We start from the raw sequence: 24,282 nt of genomic DNA on the forward strand, positions 1-24,282 counted from the left end.
AAGTTTTCTCTAACAGCTGGAAGTGGTTGAAGGGGGCTGTCTTAAGGAGACCCCCTGCTCTTCTTTTGACAGCTGATCAAAAGAAAATAGGTCACGCTTCTCAAACTTATGTCCACCCTGTCCTTAATTACTGTCTCTTTAAACAAAGGCAACATCTGCGCAACCTCAGCTAGCTTGAATCTTCGGAGGCAAACAGAGCGCAACCTGCTTTGGAAGAATCTGTTACTTTTAAGGCTTTATGCCGGGGGGTTGGCCTCTCTGTCTTCAACCACCCCTCCACCCCCACTCGGGCGGCAGAAATCTCCAACTCCTCTGTCCCCCAGTTCCACTCCCACCTCCAGACCTGGGGTAGCTAAACAACGGAAATTCTAGGAAGACGTTGGTGCACTTTTTAAAGCCTTGGCTCGCGAGCGTGCTCGGGCTGGCCGGTTGCTGGCCTTTCCAGAAACAAGGTTTGAATATGCAGATGTCAGCCAGGACTCCTTTTCGTCTGCCCACCGCCGTTCCTCTCTCGGGATTCGAGAGAAGCGGGTGTGTGTGTGTATGTGTGTGCGTGTAGTGTGTATTAGGAGAAAGGTCCGCGGGTGCCGTCCCAGCTGGTTTGCTTACTCTCTGCCCCCGGGAGAAGTTTGCTCACTACGGACACCAGCGACCCTTCTCACCTCCACCCCCCTAGTTCTACACTCTCCCCACTTCTTTCCAAGTCGCTGATGCAGAAAGCACTTGGTCACCTTGAAACGGCAGCTCCCGGAATTCTAGTTTTGTTTTGCAATCTAGCAGGGCTCTTCGGAAGCCTCATAACTGAGATTTATGGGCTCACCGGGTAATTAAATGATGTTATTGTGTTACCTTTGCATGCGTTACGGCTGCCCGCGCCGCCCGTGGGCCGCCGGCCGGTCGCAGCTCGCTGGCGGCGAGGGCGCTACAGTTCCTCTGGCCGCATAGATTATGCACGCGCCGGCCTCGGGAATTTACCGTGCATTAGAATACATTAGCGCCTGCATTTTAAAAGGCTAAACTAGTGGCTCCCAGCTAGGGACTCTCGGGAAGTGGCTTGTTAGCGACGAGTGTTCGTCTACACTGGCACATAGCGGAGTCTTTTGCTCCCGGCTTACTCGCCTCCAGGGAAGCTTTGGGGTGAGGTGAAGGCGACTGAAGCAATGCCCCTTCACCCAGATCGCAGCTGCCCAGGGGGGACACAGCGCGGCATCTTTCACCGAATCTCTCTCTCTTGCACTCCAGCCTCCCCTCTCTCCAGCGACCCCCCCTTCCCCTCCCTCCCTCTCCTTGACGTTTGATTCCAGTAGCAAAGGAGGAAAAAAGGCACCGAGCCGTCAGCCAAACCTGAAAAGCGCCGCCCCGCCCCCTTCACAGCCATTGGTAGCTTCCCGTAGAAGGCCCGCCTCCGGGGGTAGATGCGGCCTTGGAGTGGCTGCGCGTGGCGCCCGTCGGGCGTGGCCCCGCCCCAGGTCCGGGAGGGTAGGTTGGCTGCCCCGGCGAGCGGCAGAGCCCTTCTGGACAGCTCCCGCTCACCCAAACAGAAGACGTCGGCGCCGGAGCGGGCTCGGACATGGCGAGGCTGCGCGCCGCCCCAAGCAGCGGGGCCCGGTGATCCCTCCCTCCCTCCCCGTCCCCTCCCCTCTCCCGCACACACGCCCCGTCCGCCCCCACCCCGCCCCCACCCCGGGCGAGCCCGCCCGCAGCCCCGGGGCGCACACCCGCACGCGCGCTCCACTCCACTCACTCCCGCACTCCCGCGCCCCCCCCCGACTCCCGCGGCCGAGCCCCGCCACGCGCGCCTTGCCCGCCCGCCGGCCGCCCCCGCCGCCCCTGCAGCCCCAGGGCCCCGATGGACTGAATGAAGGCTGCCTACACCGCTTATCGATGCCTCACCAAAGACCTAGAAGGCTGCGCCATGAACCCGGAGCTGACAATGGAAAGTCTGGGCACTTTGCACGGGCCGGCCGGCGGCGGCAGTGGCGGGGGCGGCGGCGGGGGCGGCGGGGGCGGCGGCGGGGGCCCGGGCCATGAGCAGGAGCTGCTGGCCAGCCCCAGCCCCCACCACGCGGGCCGCGGCGCCGCTGGCTCGCTGCGGGGCCCTCCGCCGCCTCCGACCGCGCACCAGGAGCTGGGCACGGCGGCAGCGGCGGCAGCGGCGGCGTCGCGCTCGGCCATGGTCACCAGCATGGCCTCGATCCTGGACGGCGGCGACTACCGGCCCGAGCTCTCCATTCCGCTGCACCACGCCATGAGCATGTCCTGCGACTCGTCTCCGCCTGGCATGGGCATGAGCAACACCTACACCACGCTGACGCCGCTTCAGCCGCTGCCACCCATCTCCACCGTGTCTGACAAGTTCCACCACCCGCACCCGCACCACCATCCGCACCACCACCACCACCACCACCACCAGCGCCTGTCCGGCAACGTCAGCGGCAGCTTCACCCTCATGCGCGACGAGCGTGGGCTCCCGGCCATGAACAACCTCTACAGCCCCTACAAGGAGATGCCCGGCATGAGCCAGAGCCTGTCCCCGCTGGCCGCCACGCCGCTGGGCAACGGGCTAGGCGGCCTCCACAATGCGCAGCAGAGTCTGCCCAACTACGGTCCGCCGGGCCACGACAAAATGCTCAGCCCCAACTTCGACGCGCACCACACTGCCATGCTGACCCGCGGTGAGCAACACCTGTCCCGCGGCCTGGGCACCCCGCCTGCGGCCATGATGTCGCACCTCAACGGCCTGCACCACCCGGGCCACACTCAGTCTCACGGGCCGGTGCTGGCCCCCAGTCGCGAGCGGCCACCCTCATCCTCATCGGGCTCGCAGGTGGCCACGTCGGGCCAGCTGGAGGAGATCAACACCAAAGAGGTGGCCCAGCGCATCACCGCGGAGCTGAAGCGCTACAGTATCCCCCAGGCGATCTTCGCGCAGAGGGTGCTGTGCCGGTCTCAGGGGACTCTCTCCGACCTGCTCCGGAATCCAAAACCGTGGAGTAAACTCAAATCTGGCAGGGAGACCTTCCGCAGGATGTGGAAGTGGCTTCAGGAACCCGAGTTCCAGCGCATGTCCGCCTTACGCCTGGCAGGTAAGGCCGGGGCTCACCAGGGGCCAGGCTGCTAGGAAGAGGGCTCCTGGTCCGGTGCTTGTGGCCCAGGTCTGCGCCCCGAATCACTTATCTTGATTCTTTCCTTCTCTTTCCTATACACTTCCTCTTTCTTCTCGTTTTTAATTTCTTCTTCCATTTTCTCTTTCTCTTCTGCTCTTCCCCTACTTTCTCTTCTCCCTTTTCTTTTTCTTTCTTACTCTCTCCTTGTCCCTGAGCTTTCATTGACCGAGCCCGCCCCCGTTATATTCGCCCTCCTCTCAATGTGCCAACCTTTGCCCTCTGTCCGATCTTCCCAGGTACTGGAAGGCGGAATGGGCGTGTGCGTTTTCCTCTAGGAGGCCTGTCTTTCCAAGACTCACAAAAACCGGAACCTGCCCTTATTCAAAACCCTGTGCATTTCAAGTCTTTTTCAGACAACACATTTCAATTTTCCGGGCTGGCTAGTCTCCCTGTGCAGAGGCAGTTGAGAGGCTTTGCTCTGCAGAGGGAAGAGAGCTCTCTACTCTCCCACCCACCATATAGGCAAACTTATTTGGTCATTGGCCAAAGGCACAGCCTTGCCCGCGCGGGGAACCGGCGGCCAGGATACAACAGCGCTCCTGGAGACCATCTCTGGCCTTGGCGTTGGGGCAGGGACACTCTGACCGGGCTTGAGGGGCTCGGGCCAGCTCCAATGTCACTACCTACAGCGAGGGCAGGGTGTAAGGTTGAGACGGTCACATTCACCGCTTTGGGAGGACATGGGAGAAGAGACTGAGGTGGAAAGCGCTTTGCCTTGCTCACCGGCCGCCCTTGCCCCGGTCCCAGCGTTTGCTGGGATTTGCCGGGGCTACGAGAGACACTGGGCGCTCGCCGGAAGAGGTGCCGAGAAATTAAAAATTCAGATTAGTTAATGCAGCCCGACCACGGGCTCCAGGCTCCGCCTTTGCATTAAGCGGGTGCTGATTGTGCGAGCCAGGCGACCGCGGGGAGGGCTGGCGGCCCGCGGGAGAGGACGGGTAGAGGCGCGGGTTACATTGTTCTGGAGCCGGCTGGGTTCTTTGTGCCTCCTCTAGCGGCCAAGCTGCGAGGTACAGCCCTCTATTGTTCTAGGAGCACAGAAACCTCCTGTGTGGGCGGCGGGTGCGCGAGCTGGAGGGAAAGATGCGGTAGTTACTGCGACTGGCACGCAGTTGCGCGCTTTTGTGCGCACGGACCCCGCGCGGTGTGCGTGGCGACTGCGCTACCTCTAGGAGCCAGCCACTGGCCCAGAGGGGCAAAATGTCCAGACGCCCCTCACTGGGGAGGACACACTATACCCTATTACAGGCCAGGGTGGGGGGCTTCTCATGGACCGGGTGGAGGGGAGTATCTTTTAGGATTGGCGGGCAGTCTAGGGGAACAATTCGTGGTGGCGATGATTTGCATAGCACCGATCATGGGATGCGCGCGGTTTCGAGCCGACCTCGCACAGCTCGCTTCCGGAGCTGCGAGCTCAGGTTTCTACCCCGGATCCCCAGGGCTTTCCTCGCACCACTGAGCCCAGCTTGTGGGGTGCACTCGACCGATGCCCGACAGGGCTGGGGAATGTGACAGGCAGCAGGTTCACCCCGGCTTGGGGAAGAGGCGTTTCCGCTTTGACAGCATTTTCCTTTGCCGGCTGCTGGTGGATTCCGATTCCCAGTCGGTAATCGCCCCGCAGTGTAGATCTAAGAAGGTAAAGAAAACCTGGTTTCCCTGCAAAGAGCCTCCCCCAAATTGGCGGACTCCGGATACTTTGAGTGGATTTAGAAATGTACGTAATCTTTCTCCTTTAGTTTATTTTTCATTCTCTCCTATAGTTTTCTTTGATTTGCTGTTGATTCGGGGCAAGATAAAGCAGCCAGTAGAGAGTAATAATAATAGCGGCGGGAAATAAACTGGAGGCTTACTGTTAGTTCTTAACATTGTAGTACCCCTTTGTCATAGATCCCCCCAAATGTCCCAGGCCCTTTCCAGTGGGTTTTAGCACCCGCCGGCTTCTTGGCACTGCGAACCAGAAGGATGGTCTTAGACGGGTACAGTTAAAGGCAGGATGACAGCTATTCTACTCCTGCTCATCTCAGAGCGCTGCCGCCCCCTCATGCCTGTCGCGCAAAGAACACAGCTTTTAAAAAACACGTGCCTTCTGCCCATATAGGTCTGAAAGTGATGTGGAAAGTAATGCTTCGCCTATTAGCGAGTTTCAGCTTTTAAAATGACCCCAAGCATTGCCGAGATGAGAAAGCGTGGCATCCCGGGGGTCTTCAGCCCCACCCGCGCCCGTGGTGCAAGTCTCCAGGGGCAGGCCCGGGAGAGCACTGCCCACTCCGCTAGATTTTCCGCAGAGAAGCGCTGAAACCGCCTTCGTGGGAGACAGAATGCCTCCTCCAGCGAGTGAAAAAGGCCTGCTGAGGACCCCGCTTTGCTCGAGCATTCAAATGTGTGTCTGTTTTATTACCCTGGGTTGAAAAGGGACAAGAGCTTTAGCCTTTTTATCTGGCCATTTTATCAGCAACTACAAGTGTGTTGAGTGGTTATTATTACATAGGAGGCTTTTCAGTTTGGGGTCAGTAGATCAGTCTCTTCAGACACTGAGGCAGAAGCTGGGACTGGTAAGTAGGTATTATGTGCTCGGAGTGCTAGGGGACAGGAGCAAATGGAGAAGAAAAGCGGAGCCTTTATCCGCCGGGAATATCGATCGGAATCCCGCCCGGACGCCGCAGAGGGCCCTCGCCGTTGGGCCTCGGGGGTTTAACAAGCCCAGCGGCTCCGCAGGCGGCTCGGCCGGACTCCCGTGCCTGGAAGACACAGTCCTTGCCCCGCTACCGCCAAACCTGCCTCGTCTGTTTCTCTCTCATAGGTTATAGGTTCCCTTTCTCTCTCATTTTGGCCCCGTCCCCGGGTCCTGCCAAACGGCCAAGCAGGCTGGGGTTTAGGGGGCTCAGAATGAAGAGGTCTGATTTGACCAGCGCACCCTTAGGCGAGGTACTGCCGGTCACTACAGAGGGAGGTCCTTCCTCCCCAACCTGCCGGTGTAGTCACAGCCAAGGGTAGCACTTGAAAGGGGAGAAAACTTCGAAGAAACTCAGATTGCCCCAACATTAGATTTCAGAGAAATTGACTCCAAATGCCCGGATTCGTTCGGAAAGGGCGGCTAGGTGGCAAGTGGTTGCAACCCCGCCAGGTCGGGCCTTCGCAGAGGTTCCCCAAGACTAGCCCTTGCAGGGCGGTTTTCAGCAACCTGACAAGAGGCGGCCAGGACAAATTTCCGCGGGTTCGAGCACACACTGTCAGGCATTGGGCCCCAGAGACCTCTAAACCAAGCACAAACAAGAAGGGAGTGAGAGAACCCAGGCGAGAACTTGAACGGGCGTCCCACTGAGGAAAAGCGAGGCCTCTGTGGCAGGCATGGTTTCTTCTGACGTCCGAAAATCGAGGGGAGCGCCCGACTACATTTCCTGCAGAGGTTTCCGCCTCCAGTGAGCCCGGATCCCCCAGCGGCCTGCTGGAGGCTGGTCTCCAGTCCCCGCCATAGTCCGACGCACGGCCTTCTCCTGGCAGCAAGCTCCCAGCGGCCAGTCTGAAGCCAATTGTGTTCAGGCGGCCGAGGGCCCTTAGCCAACCCACCATGATGTCGCCTGGGCCACCTGACGCCCGCAGCGGTGGGACACGGCCCGGGCAGTGCTCAGTGGCTCCTGCTAGGGGCACCGCGTGCGTGCTTGTCTTCCGCTGCGCCGGGGACGTCCTTGGGTGACACGGGCCGCTGGGCACCTCCCAAGCCGAGGAAAGCGGACCCCCTTCGCAGACTTTCGCGCCCACCCCCTAACCTCCCACCTGGTCTGTGGCTGCTCGGGCTCCCGACTCAGCCCACCTCTCCTGGCGGTTTAGTTAGGGATCCGAGCTGGAGAGGCTGAACTCAACCCTCGCCAGTACGGAACAGACGATGTGTTTGCCTGCTAGCTGCTTGGATGAATAATTGAAAAGTTCGCTGCAGTCTCTGCTTCGTCAAGTCCCGGGTGCCGGGAGAACACCTTCCCAACACGCATCAGGGTGGGCGGGAGCGGGCAGAGGAGGCGGGACCCGAGGGAGGAGAGTGAACCCGAGCAGGAGAAGCAGCTGAGGCAACCAGGCGCCCTCGACGCGAGAGGCTGGGCATTTATTTTTATTCTAGGCTTTCCACTGTGTGGTTATGTCACTTTCTCAAACAAATGTGTATATGGAGGGAGATCGATGCTGATAATGTTTAGATGATTAAAAGAGCATTAATGCTGGCAACAATAACGTAAACGTGTGGACCCAGATTTCATTGATCTGGAACTTGATCCGGCGCGTTTCCAGTAAGCCCGACGGCGCGCTCTTCCCAGCAGAGCGCTCGCCAGCGCCACGGCCCCGCGGCTTTCCAGCGGAGCCACTTCGCCAGTTCTGCGCGGGTTCTCCCGTGTGACCGCAGCTCCTCCCACGCGAGGCCCCAGCCGGTCTCTACTTCCCCGAGGTTTTCTCCTCCTCTCGCGGGGCTCCAGTCCCTCTCCACGCCCGCCCCCCACCCCGCCCCTGTGCGCACTCGGCGCTACTAGCGCTTCCGGCGGTCCCCCTGGGCGGCTGGGTCCGCGAAGCCAATGCGTGGAACGGTGCCCGAGGCTTCCTAACTATCCTGTGCTTGGCCGTTGCCACTGGGCCCTTGTGACCAAGCCCAGGTTTGAAAATGACGTGGCTAAAGCTGCCTGCTAACGGCAGACCTTAGTCAGCCGCAGATCCCCTCCCATCCTCATCGGTTCTCGTACTAAAAAAGGCTCACGCGCAGACTTTTTACGCAGGTGCATTCGTTGGACAATTAAACGTGGCCCTAGTAACAAAAGCCTGAACTTCATCCCCCCGAATAGCAGGCTGTGCGCTGGGCTGGTCGGGTCTAACTGGCAGAATCTTGTGTCCTACCTTGGCTGGTACAGGAAGTAAGAGAAGCAAACTGGGGAACCCTTGCCCCACCCCTTCCCAACCCCTGGACCTCCTGGGCCGAGGCCTGGGTCACTGGCCCATCGCGGGTGAGGAGGTGTCCTGTGGGACACCTGCATTGACTGGAAAAGAAACAACTTTAAAGCTCTTCCTTCCTGCTTGTGAGGGACACCACCACACCCTGCCAACCACTCCCCTGGCCAAAAGGTGGCTTGTTTTTCCAGAAGGAGCACTAAGGTGAATTTTATGGAAAAAAAATTAAAAGAGCAGGGACCAAAGTAGGGATAGAATGAGAACTAATCGTTCTGGTTTTTTTGAAATTATGAATCCCTCCTGTTGGAGAAGGCTGAGCTTTTCCAAGAGCTGATCTCAATCAGGAGGGAAAGCAGTGTTTTCCAGCCTTCTCCAAGAACAGTAATTAATAAGAGGAAGGAAAGGAAAGATGGGAAAGCAAATCGTGCATTGTTCTGCTTTGAGTTGAGGCAGAGGGTAGGCTGGTGTTTCTTCCTCATCTTCCCACCAGTGTTCTTCCTTAAAGAAGGGAGCTTTGGTACACCACCTTGGTTCCTAGTCAGAATGTGCCCTACCTGACCGTTTTAAACTACAGATTTGTAGTTAAAGATAGCTGGGTAATCAGATATGTAACTAAGGAGGAGGGTAGGTGATTTCCCTTTGGTCTGGCAGACAACTGGCTCCCTCCCCACAGCCCCCACTTGAAAGACTCCTAGGCTCTGGGAGGAGCAAGTGGACCTTTAGAGGATAGAATCATAGACTCTCTTCCATTCCCATCTTAGAATTTCAAGATTAGGCAGGATTCCTGTTGAATGGTGAGGGCCAGGCAAAGAATAAACTGATTACCCCAGATTCTGTGTCCCTACAAGGCACCAGCAACTGCTTCACTCTCCTCTAGAGCCAGGTCTGCCCTGAGCAATATCACCCTAGGCCAGTTTTACCATCCCAAGCGCCAGACTTCAGCCCTGAGGGAAGGAGAGCCAGCCTCTCCTGCTGTCTTCAAACTGAGGCTTCATAGCCTCCCCACCAGGTTTTCTGACCTTTAGACGCTGCTTCTCTTCAAAGAAGAGACCAGAGGAACAGGACTGAAGAACTCTCAGGAAGAAAGTCCTGGGCTTCATACTCTATGGCTACTGGCTGAATTTGGCAGAAAGTGTCTTCATGAAAAGTGGTATCATGAAGGGGGATCCCTGGAGCAAGGAAGACCTCAAGGGAGAAGCAGAGAGATTTCATTTCTGGGTTCTTGCCAAATGAAGGGAAATTAGGAGGGAATAAATAGAAATAATTGCCTGGATAAAGGGCCCTGGGGAGGAGGGTGAAGATGGAGGCACCCTATGCCTTAAACTTCATCTAGACTCCCTGGGCTATGCTGACTTCCGACCCTTTTAGGGACCTTTGTTTTTCCTGACTTGGGAAAAGTTCCTTCTTCCGGGGAGACAACTTTTTACTTAGAGGGGAGAGTCCATGATGAGGAAGCCCTCTGGGGTGATTTATGCTGTCAGGTACAGAGCTTCATCAGGTTAACTCACCCTGTGGGGCCCTGTCATCCCCTCTTATCACCCAGGCTTTTTCCCTAACCGACCTCAGTGCCTTCGGGGGAAAGGCTTTTTGATTTCCCAGTCTCATTCAAGGCAATGGCTGAAAAATGTACATAGGTTTTTCTATGGGCAGGTGGGGAAGAGGTAGGGAAGTAGATTGGGTGACCCAGCCCATCTAATGCCTGACATGGTGCAGATGGGCAAGACTTGGAGTCTGGCTGTGAGCTGTGCAGATAGAGATGGCCTCACATTGGGAGCAGGATTCCTAGAAGCTGTGGATGTTTATTATGAAAAACTGTCCCACACAAATTGTCCCAGAGGGCAGGGAGGCTCTGCATTCCACCTCGGCGCCTCTTTCACCATTTGAGGATCCCTTACGCTTCTGTAGAAAGCAGACTTTGTTTGGGTTGGAAGCACACCTCCAGTGTAATTTAATCAGCATTGGACTTTGGCTCTTGTAATCAAATATACATATACTTTCTCCTGCAGGAAGAAAAATAATTTCTCTGTAACTGGTATTGACTTGAAGTCATGTAATCTCTGGAAAGCATCACATTTTTAAAGGGAAAGGTAAAATTAAGGAGAAAAGAACCCACAGTGTTAGTGGTTTGCTTTGTCATTACTAAGAAGAGCCAGTTATCTCTTAAGAAAGGGCAGAAGAAGCATTCCTAGAGCACATTCCTAGTGCTGCTCCAATTGTAGATATTTCATTTACAGTTTTCTCTGTGCAGTCAGCCTCAGAGATGGTTAAGGATAGGAAACTAGGTTGACTGGCTCACCAAATTCTAGAATGTGGGCTTTATTACTTATGTTGCATTGACATCCTTGAAGGAACCTGTTTGACAGCTCATTTTTCTGCCCTATTTGGAGAGGCCACAGGCAGCAGCAGCTCCTTGAGTTCCAGCAGGATCTGGATGGGTAGCAAGCCTTTTCTTTAAAGGGTGATTGGCAGCCATTGTCAGCTTGCTTCCCACTCCACCCCAGTGCCCTTGAGCATGAAGCTCTGTGCTAGTGTGTCCCCCTGGAGCAAGCTTGGAGTGCCCACCCCCCAGGGTGAGGTTCTGGGCTTTGCCCAAGTTGAGTCTGTTAGGGAATCTGTTGTAAACACAGACCCATTGATTTGCATTTGTCAGAGAGTAAAGTTAAACCAGTGAAAAGAGAAGCCCTTACCCTTTTATGCAGGGCCAGGGAAACCTTTCATATTGATCCTATTGATCCAACCTTTCCCTTTAAGGAAACCACATAGTTAAAGACCCTCGTTCAATAGATTTACCCTTCGTGCTTGTGATATTCCTTTAAGTGTTCTCATCTAGGATAGCTGGGCATTAAGCCCACACTCCAAACCAAACAAAAATGAAAAGGGGGTGGAAAGAGAGGGGGTCAGGAGGCAGAATTGTGGGGAGTGAAATTAAATCAAACTGAAATGTGTAATGACCCAGTTGGGGATGTTTTCCTCATTCTTCTAAAATGACATGCAGGGATAAAGACAAAATAGGTGCATTTTGGCATCTTTTTTTTTTTTGAGAAAAGGAAATCTGTTTATATGACTAGAGTAAAAATGTCTCAGGAACATCATTTTCTACTGTAAAATTATTTCAACTAAACCACCAGTTTGCTTTATTTAAGCTGGTTCACTTAAAAGCAGTGATGTTGCCACAATTATTTTGGCTCCTTTGTAGCAAATCAGAAAAAGGATTGTCCCCAGAAATGCAATATTTTGGACTCTGTATATGAGCATAAGCACCGAAGTCACTTGAAAAGAGAGGATTTGGAGTTTTTATGTTCTGCTGAAAGTGGGAAGCAGGGTGTAGAACTTCTGTTGTAGAGCAGAGTAGATGGAATAGGAATTGCCAGATATTGCTCAGTATCCCTCTTGCTTGCAGATATAAAAATGAAAGTCTCATTTGCCTCCAGAACCACCGGCACAATCCATTTCATTTCTTCCCTGACTTTTTTTTCCTCTCTAAATAACATGCATTTGTGATTTTTTTCAACACAGTACATGAGCTATTCCTAATTGGCTATCTCTTGGGTTGTTTTTGTACATTCATGTTTGTTTTATGTGATTGGAAAATATTAATGATTTTGTAGGTGAGCTAATGTATTTATCTGCTGAGTGAGTTCAAAGGGCAGAGTTCAGCTATGGTTCAGGTTAATTGAACAGGAAGCAGTGAGCTCTCCAGGCTGTGTTGAACAAGGGATCAGTCCCTTAAAATATCACACTCAGCAAACACAATTTCACTGTCTTCATCCTAAAGTCTGATGTAAGAGGCTCAGATCAACTTGGATCACTTGTTTAAAAAACCAAAGCAAAGCACAGTAACTGCAGCAAAACCCTGGAGTCCCCCTCGGGGAAGAAGAGTTTTCTCATTGGCTAATTGCTTTATTGGTAGCACTGACCTGCAGAGCAGCTGCAGGAGCCTGGAAGAAGGCTTAGGCCTCAGAATAATGTGCTCCATTAGAACAGGGCAAGGCATTTTTTGTTTACTCAACTGGAGCTCCCTGCAAAGTGCCATTAACCCTGGCCCAACTGCTTGTGTGCTGCAAAAGCCAAAGGTCACCCCAGTCAGTCTGTAGGCTCAACAGCTCTGCCCTGGTAGGAAGGTTGGGGGCGCATCCTGCTGGCACTGCCCTCCCAGGGGCTTGGGCCAGCCCTCTGGGCCCTTTCCAGAGTTTTGACTAAAGCAAGCAGTTGCACAACTAGTTTACATTTCCCAACTGCTGAATCACGTTTTGATGATTAAATAGTTTTGATCTCAGCACCATCAATCACACACATACACAAAATCCCCCCCACTGCCACTCTATTTTCTATTTATGCTCCCTTCATTACTGTGCATTACAATAAACAGAATTGTGCAAACGGTGCTTTTAGCAGGAATACAGTTCGGATAAGTGCTTGAATCAAGGGAAAGACAGACCTCCAAACATGGCTGGGGGGCTGTTTGATGGAAGAAAGGTTTCAAGTGGAGCCGGGGAGCACGGTCAGGGCTTCCACCGCCGGCAGGTGAACTAGAGTGCCACCTGCCGGGAGTCTTCTAACTGCACTAAGCCCTGTACCTTCCACAAGGTCCAATCCCCTTCCTTCACTTTGTTCCTAATATCCTTGTCCCCATTCCCCACCCTCCAGATCACTACCCATGCAAACATTATCTTCCCAGAAGTAGCTTAAAGGGCTTTTTCCTGGTCCTTTGAAACTCTAAGCTCTGCCTCTTCTAATTCATTGCCAAGGAGAAATCAACAGTTCTGCTGTCTTAGATGAGGTGATTTGCCCATCCTGCACATTGAGGTAATAGTCTTCTGCTCAGTTGGACTGTGCTTGGGGGAGGAGAAGCAAAGAAAGCAAAGAATAGCCGTGGGAGGGAAAATGAATGATTATGTGTGGAAGAAAAATGGCTCCGTTGATTGTGCCAGTGAGGGCTGTGCCAACTGTAAGGTGTTCTGCAAAGATAAAATATTGTACAAAGGAGAGAGGATGGGAGAGAATTAGCGTCTACAGGGAGGACATCGAGAAAGAGATATGCCAAATCAGCAAACTAGAGTTGGGCTTTGTGAAATCCCCTGGAAAGAGAAAAAGTGAACCAGCCGTTTTGCAATTGCAAAGAAGTGAGCCAGTGAACTAGACTTCGAGCCAGAATGTGGAGCTGGCTGTAGCTCTGTGGGTGGCAGCTATTTCCACACTTGCTTCACATAGACCCCTGCCTGGAGCCCCTGGTAGCAGAGCGCCTGTGGCTGGGTTGCTGCCTCCACACCCCGGCGCAGGCTTCAGGACCACGAACAGCGCCATGGAGGACTGCTGTCTGAGCGAGTTTCCACCTCAGCCTACACAAGGGAGATGAACCTGCTACTGGGGTTAAATCCAGGCAAGAGCTTGACCAGTAACTCCAGCTCTGTAGGTCTCAGCGCCCCAGTGCAGGGACTCATATTTTCCTCTGGAGCCCTGTGGCTTTTCGGTTCTCTGTGTGAGATCAGCAATAATAAGGGGAAGAGGAGGCGGCGTCTGGGTGAGAAGACAAAAGATGCTGAACGACTCTTTCCTTCTGAAGAGGAAGAGCATTTCCACCGCTGGGGGGCGGGGGATTGAACTGTTTTTCTCCATGTTGCTGCCTTCTGCAGGCATGATTGCCACCCTCTACGGGATATTTTAGATTTAGGCTTTCCCTTCGAGTGTTCCCTGTCTGCCTGTCCCCATGCCCCACCCCCCAGGTATACACAAAGGGATGTTTTTGTTTCCCCAGTTGCATGCACTTGATTTTTGAAAGCATGACTTTCATTACATTTAACAATATTCTCACATTATAGCGGCAGTAATGTCACAGGGAGAGCCACTGTGGAGCATCACCACCTTCGATTAGAAACTGGATTTGATTTCTTGAGAGCCTAGTGATAAGGGTCTTTTTAAGAAAAGCCTTGACGCTGCTTCTGCCCCTGACCCCCTCCAAAGGGCCAGAGATGTTGAGTGACCTCCTCCAGGCCACACATTGGAGTCATATGGCACTGGCCAGGGTGAGAGCTGACAGTAGGCACTGACCCCTGATTCTGGCCTTTTTCAATCAGTTGCTCTGCTTTATTTCTGTTTTTATTCCAGAGAAAAGAGATAGGAGGGTCCTTTTGGTCTATGAGCATAACTCACATCTCTTTGGGTTTTGAGTAAAATGGCCCTTGACTTCCTAAAGCTAATTAAAATGTAAAACTTTTGCCTTATTTCAAGTAACTTTAGTTCAGACCTAATTTATTGCTAAGGTGGTTCTCAGGGAGGTGGAGCATTGGAACAGAAAAGTGTGTCTCATTTAAAAGTCAAAGGTGTGATAAATGAGAATTTTTTTTTCCCTGTGACAATTTATCTTCAAGTTCCAGGTGGCTCTTGTGTAAAAGGAGGGAAAGTCCAGCCCAAAACAAAACAAACCTGGTAGAGCATTCAAATTTGATGTTGAAAAAAAATTGTTTCTATGTGTCTAAATGCCCAAAATTTCGTTCTAAAAATGAGCAGGAACATATCTGAATCAGATATAAAAATGGGTGTTATATATATTTTGTAAGCTTTGACTAAAGAAGTTTCTTCCAGCTGTGTGATCTTTGAATCTGTGGATGTGCCTGTCTCAGGAGTTGTTGGGTTCCACTGTCAAAACCTTTTCCAGTAAAACATGGATTTGGCAACAATAAGTGTAGCCTTTTTGGCCCACTTTATATGCATCACTGCATCTTACTAAAATGAGGCACTACGCTCTGCAAGGACTTGTACTGAATGCATTTCCTTTGTAATGAACTCAATATGCTTTTGAAAAGATATTTTGACAGAACTGCCGCATAAACAAGACCTTTTATATTATCTGTTTTGACTCCAAATACTGAAAAATATGTGGGGTATGATAATTTTATGCTTTTCTGAATTAGTGCCATAGATCCCCAAACCTAAAAGATGTAGGGGAAAAATTCTTCTTGGATGCAATTGCCTCCTAAGTTCATTTAAGTATACCAGAGTTCATTTCAGTTCATATTCAAGGGACAAGAGTGAATTCTGTATTCACTTTCAATGACTAACCCTTCTCATCCTTTCTTTCATTCTTCTGAAGAGGAAGAGGTGCACTTCCTGTTGAAGACCAAATCCTCTCCTGCCTTCTCAGTACTCCATGCTTCCTGTATGTAGATGTCCCTGCCTTTGTGAAGTTTTCTCTGTCCTCCTAAATTGGGATCTCCTTGGACCATCCCTCCCTTTGCATTTATAACATAGATAGGTATCGCCTGCTGTCTTGTCAGGGTTGCCCATTAGATTAAGATCCAGAAGAGGAGGTTAGATACAGCATACAGGAGGCAGCCAATAAATATCTGTTAATAAGTTAATAAATAATTTTCTTTTATATGACACTGTTTCTACCCATTGTATTTCCCCCGTATTATTGTAGATGGCATCTGAAAAGGAATCATCAGCCCCAGCACATCATTTAGGAGAAGCATTTCACAATGGCAAGTTCTCATCGATGTGACTTTCCTCCCAAATTACGATATTATAACCATGTATTAATTCTAAGGGGAATCTCAAAGTAGGGTTGAGTCTTACCCAAATCTTCAGATTATTGCCAATGGAGCAAGATATGTGAAATGATCATCACTAGACACTAGACTAGGGACCCATTTTGCCAGTTGGCTCTAGTTCCCCCAAAGTAACCCTCCCCAGTCAGTCAGTTCTCCTCGTTTTCCTGCTCAGACGTTGTCCTCACTGTCCCGTCCATGTCTTTGCACATTCTGTTCCTTCTGCCTGGAATTCCTTATCTCATCAATCCCTCTCCAGGTCTTATCATTCCTAGCCACCTCCAATCCTCCTTCTCTGAAATCTTCCCAGCTAACTTTGGCCCATTCCTTTCTCTTTATTTCTGAACTCGACTTGCAATCATTGCAAATGACAGAACAGCCTTGTTGACTCTGGTCTTACACTGCTCTCTAGGTCTTTTCTTTGTCTCCCTTTCTTCCCCATGGCTCTGGAGGGGAGATAGCATATCTTTGAGTTCCCCATAGCTGCTGGTCCGTGGTTGAACCCACACCAGGCATTCTTTTTTGAGTAAGTCATTTGATGGCCTCCTATCTATCTTTACGGAAGCCCCTAATTTCAGTCACTCAATGGGAGAATAGGTTGGGTGTGTTTACTTACATCTATCATTCTTTTCTAGCTTCTTCTCTTGAAAGGGGGTATTCTTCTCTTATTTTGCTTTTTGAGCCGGAACCTCACTTTGTCACCCAGGCTGGAGTGCAGTGGGCGCAATCTCGGCTCACTGCAATGTCCATCTCCAGGGTTCAATTGATTATCCTGCCTCAGCCTCCTGAGTAGCTGGGATTACAGGCACCTGTCACTACGCCTGGCTAATTTTTGTATTTTTAGTAGAGACAGGGTTTCACCATGCTGGCTAGGCTGGTCTCAAACTCCTGACCTCAAGTGATCCTCCTGCCTTGGCCTCCTAAAGTGTTGGGATTACAGGCGTGAGCCACTGCGCCCAACCTAAAAAAGGGGTATTCTTTTCTGTAAATGTTTTGGTCATTGATGGAAATGTTGGCTTACATAATTTAAAATGGATTTCTGTGTTAATCTGAAATGAGACATAAGCTTAATATAGAGAATACAGGGCTCGTGATGTCTTGGTTAATAGCAAAGGTTGTTCTGCTTCATACAAAGTGCAAAATTTTACCCACCTCAGGTGCCAGCAATCATATCAGCAAATCAGAGAGACTACCTTCCTATTTTAAGTCATTTTAATTATCAGTAAACTAAACTTGCATTTAAACAACCGTTACTTGAGACACTACAAGTGCTTAGGTTATTAATAACTTAAAGTTACCTGTGAAGGAAAAAGCCAGAGGTTAATATTTTTATGTTTTTATTTTTATTTTATATTTTATTCTTTTCCTTTGATGAATCCATTGCTGCCTACACTGTACTGAACTAAGTAGTTAGGAGTGAAAATATATGAACTAGCCCTTGTGCCTCTTTGATTTTACTGTACATTTAAGATTTGAGTGGATATATCCTCACTTACTTTTACAAAATCCATATGGAATTGAGTGAGAACAGAGTTTATTATTATCTCAACTTTAGTTAGAAACTGAAACTAAGATCATTTATTTGCTATACATCTCATGCAGAAATTATATATTTCCTTGTGATATTTCATCTTTTTTTACACTTATGTTTTGACATTCATATTACATGAGTAACAAATTATGAAGACTAAGCATTTATGGACAGAATTTAGTGTTAAATGAAAGCATTCCAGATTTTTATTTTCTGTTGCCTTGAATTGAATGCATTGCTGTGCTGCATGATAACTGGGTAAACAATTGACCTGTGTGACTGTCATTTTTGTGCCTTGCATAACCAAACCAAGTTTCCTTTGACACTAAGGCAGAGACAGGCAGGGTTGAGCTGGGCAGGAAGCAGCTCTGAGGCCTCCCTGAAGGGCCTTAGACTCCCAGTGTGGGAGTCAGAGGCCACCCTGTTCTCTGGCTACGGCACCATAGCCTAGACATGGCTGGCACCAAAGGCTATACACTTCCTTCTTTAGCCTCCTTTTCTGCCCTCTTCCTAAAGGAAGCAACTGGGACCAGAAAGAGTCCATATTGCTAGCACTGCTCCTCCCTAACCAGTTCTCCATCCAGAGCCTTAGATTCAGGTTTGCACAGGCAGATTCTGGAAAGTCCATTGAAAGAGCAGGGTGCAGAGTAAATAGGTAATGAATTGGAGGGGAAAGGGAGGAAAATTCACAGCAGAGACAGGTGGGCTTTTCTAAGTGGATAAGCTACACCAACTCAAGAATCCAAGTATTCCACCCCTGGAAAGCAAGAGGTGAAAGCAAGTTGGTTCCCTTGCTGAAAGCAAGTCACCTGCCTGAGTCCAGAGACAGGGTGGAAAGGCTCTACAAAGTTACATGGCAGGAAGCATGGGCACAGAAAAGGCAAGCATGAGGAATTGGAGGGGGTTTTTGGGTTTGTTTGTTTGTTTGTTTCATTTTGTTTTGTTTGCATTCTACCTCATGCTACGTATTTTAGCTCATTTATTATTGGAAGATGCCCCTGCTATAGTGATACATGAACATCAAGGATGTCCAATAGTATAGGGCTAATTTTGGCAACAGACAGAAGATAAGCGTAGGGGTATTTCACATTCATAAGTAACAAACCTATGCCCACTTTGACAGGAACCATGCCTCTTTGTACTGTGACTGTTTGTGACATGCTTGATCTTCTCGACTAGATCATAGCAAGCAGGGACCCTGAGCTTTGTTCTCTTGCATCTTCCCTTTAGCCCCACCACAATGCCTAACATATAGTTTGCACTTAGTAAATATGCAAAGCTAAATGATCCCCAGCATCTCACTGCTCTAGTGTCCCAATGGGAGATCCCCTCAAGCCCCACCAGGTGATTGCTTGTAGCTCAACCTGTATTTTATTTTATTTTATTTTATTTTATTTTATTTTATTTTATAGACAGAGTCTTGCTCTGTCACCCAGGCTGGAGTGCAGTAGTGCAATCTCGGCTCACTGCAACCACCGCCTACTGGGTTCAAGCTATTCTCCTACCTCAGCCTCCCAAGTAGCTGGGATTACAGGTACCCACCATTATGCCCAGATAATTTTCATATTCGTAGTAGAGATGGGGTTTTGCCATGTTGGTCAGGCTGATCTTGAACTCCTGACCTCAGGTGATCCACTCACTTTGGCTTCCCAAAGTGCTGGGATTACAGGTGTATGCCACCATGCCTGGCCTCAACCTGTATTGTAAAATAGGGTTTCAGTTTAAACTTTTAAATTTTGTTCTACTACAATAATTACCAAATTCCAGGGGAGCAAGGTCCAAGCCTGTTGCCTACAGAAGTTAAGGCATCCAATTCAGATCTCAATTATTCTGTGTCAAGAAAATCTAAACAAGGCGAACACTTCTTAGGGTTTACCAATGAATATAGAAACAAGTTGGAAGTGATATCAAAAAGATCAAAAGGTTCACTCATTTATGACTTGAACAATGTCTCAGTTTTTTTAACCTTAGGTTCTACATCTGGAGCATACTTTTTTAAAAATCATAAGCAGTGTTAAAAAATACTTGGCAGTTTTGTCTTGATTCTTAATGTGAGTGTTAAGGGATGCCGTCCATTAGTGAGTACATGCCAGATCATGTGTTTATTGCATCCTCCTTCTTCCCTGCCTGCCCCTAATGATCTGGTGCACAGAGGGTTACTTGAGCTGACTTATATGGATCTCAGTTGCTGTCATTTGTGCATACTTAATTCAGAGAGGTGATCACATTGATTTCCAAGCCCCAGTTTTTAAGACACTGTACTCACGTAGATATCTTAGCTGCTCTATGTTGTCTGAAAAGGAAAACATTTTAAGCCTTTGGAAGCAATTTTGATGGACATTTCATTGTGTTCTATATTACTCACATAATTAAATTTCCTTCACATCAAAGTCTGTTTAAAATTAAATTGAGAAATATTTTTGAGTTCCATCGGGCAGATAACTTTGTTTAGCTAGATTCATTCTGCATACTTATGAAATGACATCCTATGAATCAATACCCAGTGCTCACAGTTCCCCTGAATGTGAAGAACTGGCACCCTTAGTAGGCAGTTGTAGTCTCCTGTAATTCATAACAAGCTGTCCCTAGTTATTGAATGTGTTTACCCTGTAATTCCAGAAAGTCCTTGTGTTTTTATGCCTGTGGTTTGGCAGACTGATTTATTCAGATGCTGAGCATTGTGAACTAAATTCATAACTTCTTTCATGCATTAGCTGGAGTCATAGGACTCTTATTTTACAGACTCACAGTCCAGCTCATAGTGGCTAGCTTTCTTTGGGTCATACCAGAGTCTTATTTGCATGGCCAAAGGGGTAGAATTCCAACTTGGGTTTGAAAGCAAATAGGGTAAATTGTCAGAAGATGTATTCCTGTATGCATCTTTGGAAACAAGACATAGGAACGAACCCTTATTTTTCAACTCTACCCACCCTGCTGAGGACAGAAGAACAAGCCCTCCTCATCTTTTAACCTGCCTCTCCTTGAGACAGCCATTCCATTAAATTCTATGGCAAGGGAATCTATGGTGTTCAAGCTGTAATTGAAGAATTGGTATTCCATAAATGCTGCTTTAATTTAAAAAAAAAAATGTTCCAAAGAACTGCTTTTTGTTGCATTTTTAATTAGCCTTTGAACATTTTTGAATTCATTATAACCTTCAAGGTCTGCCAAGGTCTTTATGGTTTCTTGTTTATGGTTTTGCCTCTAAATAACTGTAGGTACATTGTAACGCTATTGTGAGCCTTAAGTAAGTTAATGCATATAGATGCTTAGAACAACTGGTAAATAGTAAATACTTGCTAAAATAGCTGCCATTATTATTGATTGATTAATTTTCTGTAACTTCTCCATATATCAGCAGGAAATTTGGCCTGAGTCACCAACGTTCCCATAGTTTTTATACATTAAGAATATTGCCTGGCATTGTCAATGACAGCATGAGCCAAACAGATCCAGTTCGTATCTGAGCCATCATTTACTAGCTCTGTGATGTCAGGCAGGGGACTACTCTTGAAGAGCCTCAGTCCCCTCCTCTGTAGGAGGAGGACAAGGTAGGTCTTGACATTATCTAGTTGGTGTACAGATTAAATGAGATGCCATAGGGTGTATGGCACCTGGTACATTGCCTCCTACCTCCTCAGTTCTGCAGTTAACATCCTATCACACATGGGCACATCTACACTTCAACATATTTCTTTGTCATTTTCTCAGGTGAGATTTAGGATGAGTGAGATTGCCAGACTCTACACTCATCACTGGGCATTCTCTTTGCAAACTGGCCAACTATGCAGCCGGACTATTTACTCCCCACCCACAGTGTCCTTTTAAGACTCCCTTAACAATTATGGGCATTTTGCTAAGCTCGTGCTTAGAACCCAGAAGTTGACTGTGCACACAGTAGATTCTGACTGAATCCCTACAGGCTTAGATTGGAATACAGTGCACTTTGCAAGTGTGGTATGTATTGAGCAGACATTCTATATTTGATGGAAGTTCTCATATAAAAATGGCAACTAAGCCAACAAAGCTCAAATCATCTGTCTCTATAATGATCACAGGTTTGAGAGGTCTTATCAGAAAGTTATTTTTATAGATGCCCAGGTGGTCATGAGATTAAAAATGCTAAGGAGAATGGCTTCCTCTTTAACCTCTTTTCTGTTTTTGATATGTCTGGGCCCTGCATTTTTATCTTGTTCCCCAAATCCATTCACTTAGGTTCTGACTTGGCTCCCCGGAGAGCTCCAGTTTTGGTTTATACCATCATCTTTATTCCCAAATTAGGATCCTTAACAAGGAAAGAGAAAAGAAAGAAAACCTATAGACATCCAGATGTTGCTTTTTCTGAAGTAGTAACTTTATTTGATAATATTTTGAAGCCGTGGGCCGCTGAATTCTCAGCATGCAAGTTTATTTAAACAGTCTCTAGTATCCCTTCCTGACCCCAAATTACTTTCAAGCATTAATTGTCCTAGTGGTTTCATGGCCACAGTATTTCATATTCATTAGTGTTTTCATGAAAAATTATAACACTAATTAGAGTGGCTTCCAGTTAATTCACTTGGTGATTCATTACTCTCTCCTTCTTGGTGATCTGCATGTGGTCATCCTGGAGAAAGCATCCAAGGGTAATTGCAGCTCTATTCCCTGAGTGATTGCCTAATGCCATTAGTTCTGATCCACAGGAGCATCTCGGGCAGCTCTGATGGGGTCTGATTATAGCTGCACCCTCGTCCAGCCCTTTGGATTCAGGGAGAAAGGGAAGCCTGCAGTGAGGACTGGTCCTCCGGAGGGGTCTAGGGAAGCAGAGGGGAGGGACATCTTAGAGAAAAGGAAGTAGGAGCAGGGGAGGGAGTTCAGGGATTTGAACATCACTTTAACATCATCTAGAACCTGGGGTAAGGACAGGATAGAGTAAAATCTGCCCTGATAATTTGCACATAGAGTAAGGAAGGTGGTTTCTCTTCAGTTTCAGCAGACATGTGGCCAGGCACTGAGCTGGAGTTTGGAAACCTGGTTCCCTCTCAGAGCTCTGACATCCAGTTCTTCCAATTGAAAGTTTATTTGACCTCATTCCCATTAGGATGGCTGCTGTAAAACAAAAGGAAAACAAAAAATAACTAATGTTGGCAAGGATGTGGAGAAATTGGAACCTCGTGTGCTGTTGGTAGGACTGTAAGATGGTGTAGCCACTACGGAAATAGTATGGCAGTTCCTTGGAAATTTAAAGTGTGAATTATCACATGACCCAGAAATACCACTTCTGAGTATATACTCCAAAAGAACCGAAAGCAGGGTCTCAAAGAGATATTTGTATACCCATGTTCACTGCAGTGTTATTCACAACAGCCAAAAGGTGGTGGAAGCAATTCAACAGTTCATAACAGGTGAATGGATAAACAAAATATGGAGTTTTCACACAGTGGAATATTATTTAGCCTTAAAAAGGAAGGAAAATCTGACATATACTACAATATGAATGAGTCTTGAGGATACTAAGATAAGTGAAATAAGCCAACCACCAAAAGACAAATACTGTATGATTTCACTTACATGAAGTATCTGGAATAGTCAAACTCACAGAAATGGAAAGTACAATGGTGCTTGCCAGGTGCCTGAGAGAGGGAAATGGAAAGTTGTTTAATGGGTGTAGAGTTTTAGTTCTGCAAGATATAAAAGTTCTGGAAATTGTACAAGAATGTGAATATACTTAACACTATAGAGCTATAACCTTAAAAGTAGTTAAAATGGTAAATTTTATTATGTATATTTTACCACAATTTCAAAGAAAGATTGTTATTTATATTATATTGCTTGCTCAATTTTTTAAAAAATTAAAAATAAAAACAAAATAGAAAAACAAAAAGCCAGGTGCAGTGGCATGTACCTGCAGTCCCAGCTACTGGGGAAGCTGAGGTGGTAGGATTGCTTGAGCCTGAGTTCTGCACTGTAGTGCATCAAGCCCATCAATTTCCACACTGAGTTCAGCATCAATATGGTGACTTCCTGGGAGTGGGGTATCACCAGGTTGCTGAGGGAAAAAACAACTACTGCCATGTTGCTTTCACTTCTTTTGGAGTATATACTCAGAAGTGGTATTTCTGGGTCATGTGGTAATTCACACTTTAAATTTCCGAGGAACTGCCATACCATTTCTGTAGTGGCTACACCATCTTACAGTCCCACCAATAACACACAAGGTTCCAATTTTTCCACATCCTCACCAACATTAGTTATTTTTTGTTTTCATTTTGTTTTGACAGCAGCCATCCTAATGGGGATGAGGTCAAATAAACTTTCAATTGGAAGAACTGGATGTCAGAGCTCTGAGAGGGAACCAGGTTTCCAAACTCCAGCTCAGTGCCTGGCCACATGTCTGCTGAAACTGAAGAGAAACCACCTTCCTTACTCTATGTGCAAATTATCAGGGCAGATTTTACTCTATCCTGTCCTTACCCCAGGTTCTGGAAGATGTTAAAGTGATGTTCAAATCCCTGAACTCCCTCCCCTGCTCCTACTTCCTTTTCTCTAAGACGTCCCTCCCTTCTGCTTCCCTAGACCCCTCCGGAGGACCAGTCCTCACTGCAGGCTTCCCTTTCTCTCTGCATCCAAAGGGCAGTTGTGTTTGCTCAGTAGTGGGATACTGCCTGTGAATAGCCACTGTACTCCAGCAGCTTAAAACTGCATTTCTTAAAAACATTTTTTATCAAAAGTTCTGCCACTCCACTATTCACAATAGCAAAGACTTGGAACCAACCCAAATGTCCATCAATGATAGACTGGATTAAGAAAATGTGGCACATATACACCATGGAATACTATGCAGCCATAAAAAAGGATGAGTTCATGTCCTTTGCAGTGACATGGAGGAAGCTGAAAACCATCATTCTCAGCAAACTATTGCAAGAACAGAAAATCAAACACTGCATGTTCTCACTCATGGGTGGGAGTTGAACAATGAGAACACATGGACACAGGGTGGGGAACATCATACACTGGGGCCTGTTGTGGGGTAGGGGGCTGGGGGAGGGATAGCATTAGGAGAAATACCCAATGTAAATGACGAGTTGAAGGGTGCAGCAAACCAACATGGCACATGTATACCTATGCAACAAAC

At 48.4% G+C, this 24,282-nt stretch overlaps 1 protein-coding gene across 1 annotated transcript in view; it reads left to right on the top strand.

The window, feature by feature from the left end:
- The first annotated feature begins 1,826 nt into the window (after window positions 1-1,826).
- ONECUT2 (one cut homeobox 2) overlaps window positions 1,827-24,282 on the top strand; it is a 55,939-nt gene continuing 33,483 nt past the window's right edge. Inside the window, exon 1 of the mRNA XM_025365364.1 lies at window positions 1,827-3,086. Coding sequence (XP_025221149.1) covers window positions 1,859-3,086 — 1,228 coding nt within the window. The 5' untranslated portion in view covers window positions 1,827-1,858. The remainder of the gene's footprint in view (window positions 3,087-24,282) is intronic.

Source organism: Theropithecus gelada, chromosome 18 (genome assembly GCF_003255815.1).
Source record: "Theropithecus gelada isolate Dixy chromosome 18, Tgel_1.0, whole genome shotgun sequence".
In the NCBI taxonomy this organism is placed as follows: domain Eukaryota; kingdom Metazoa; phylum Chordata; class Mammalia; order Primates; family Cercopithecidae; genus Theropithecus; species Theropithecus gelada.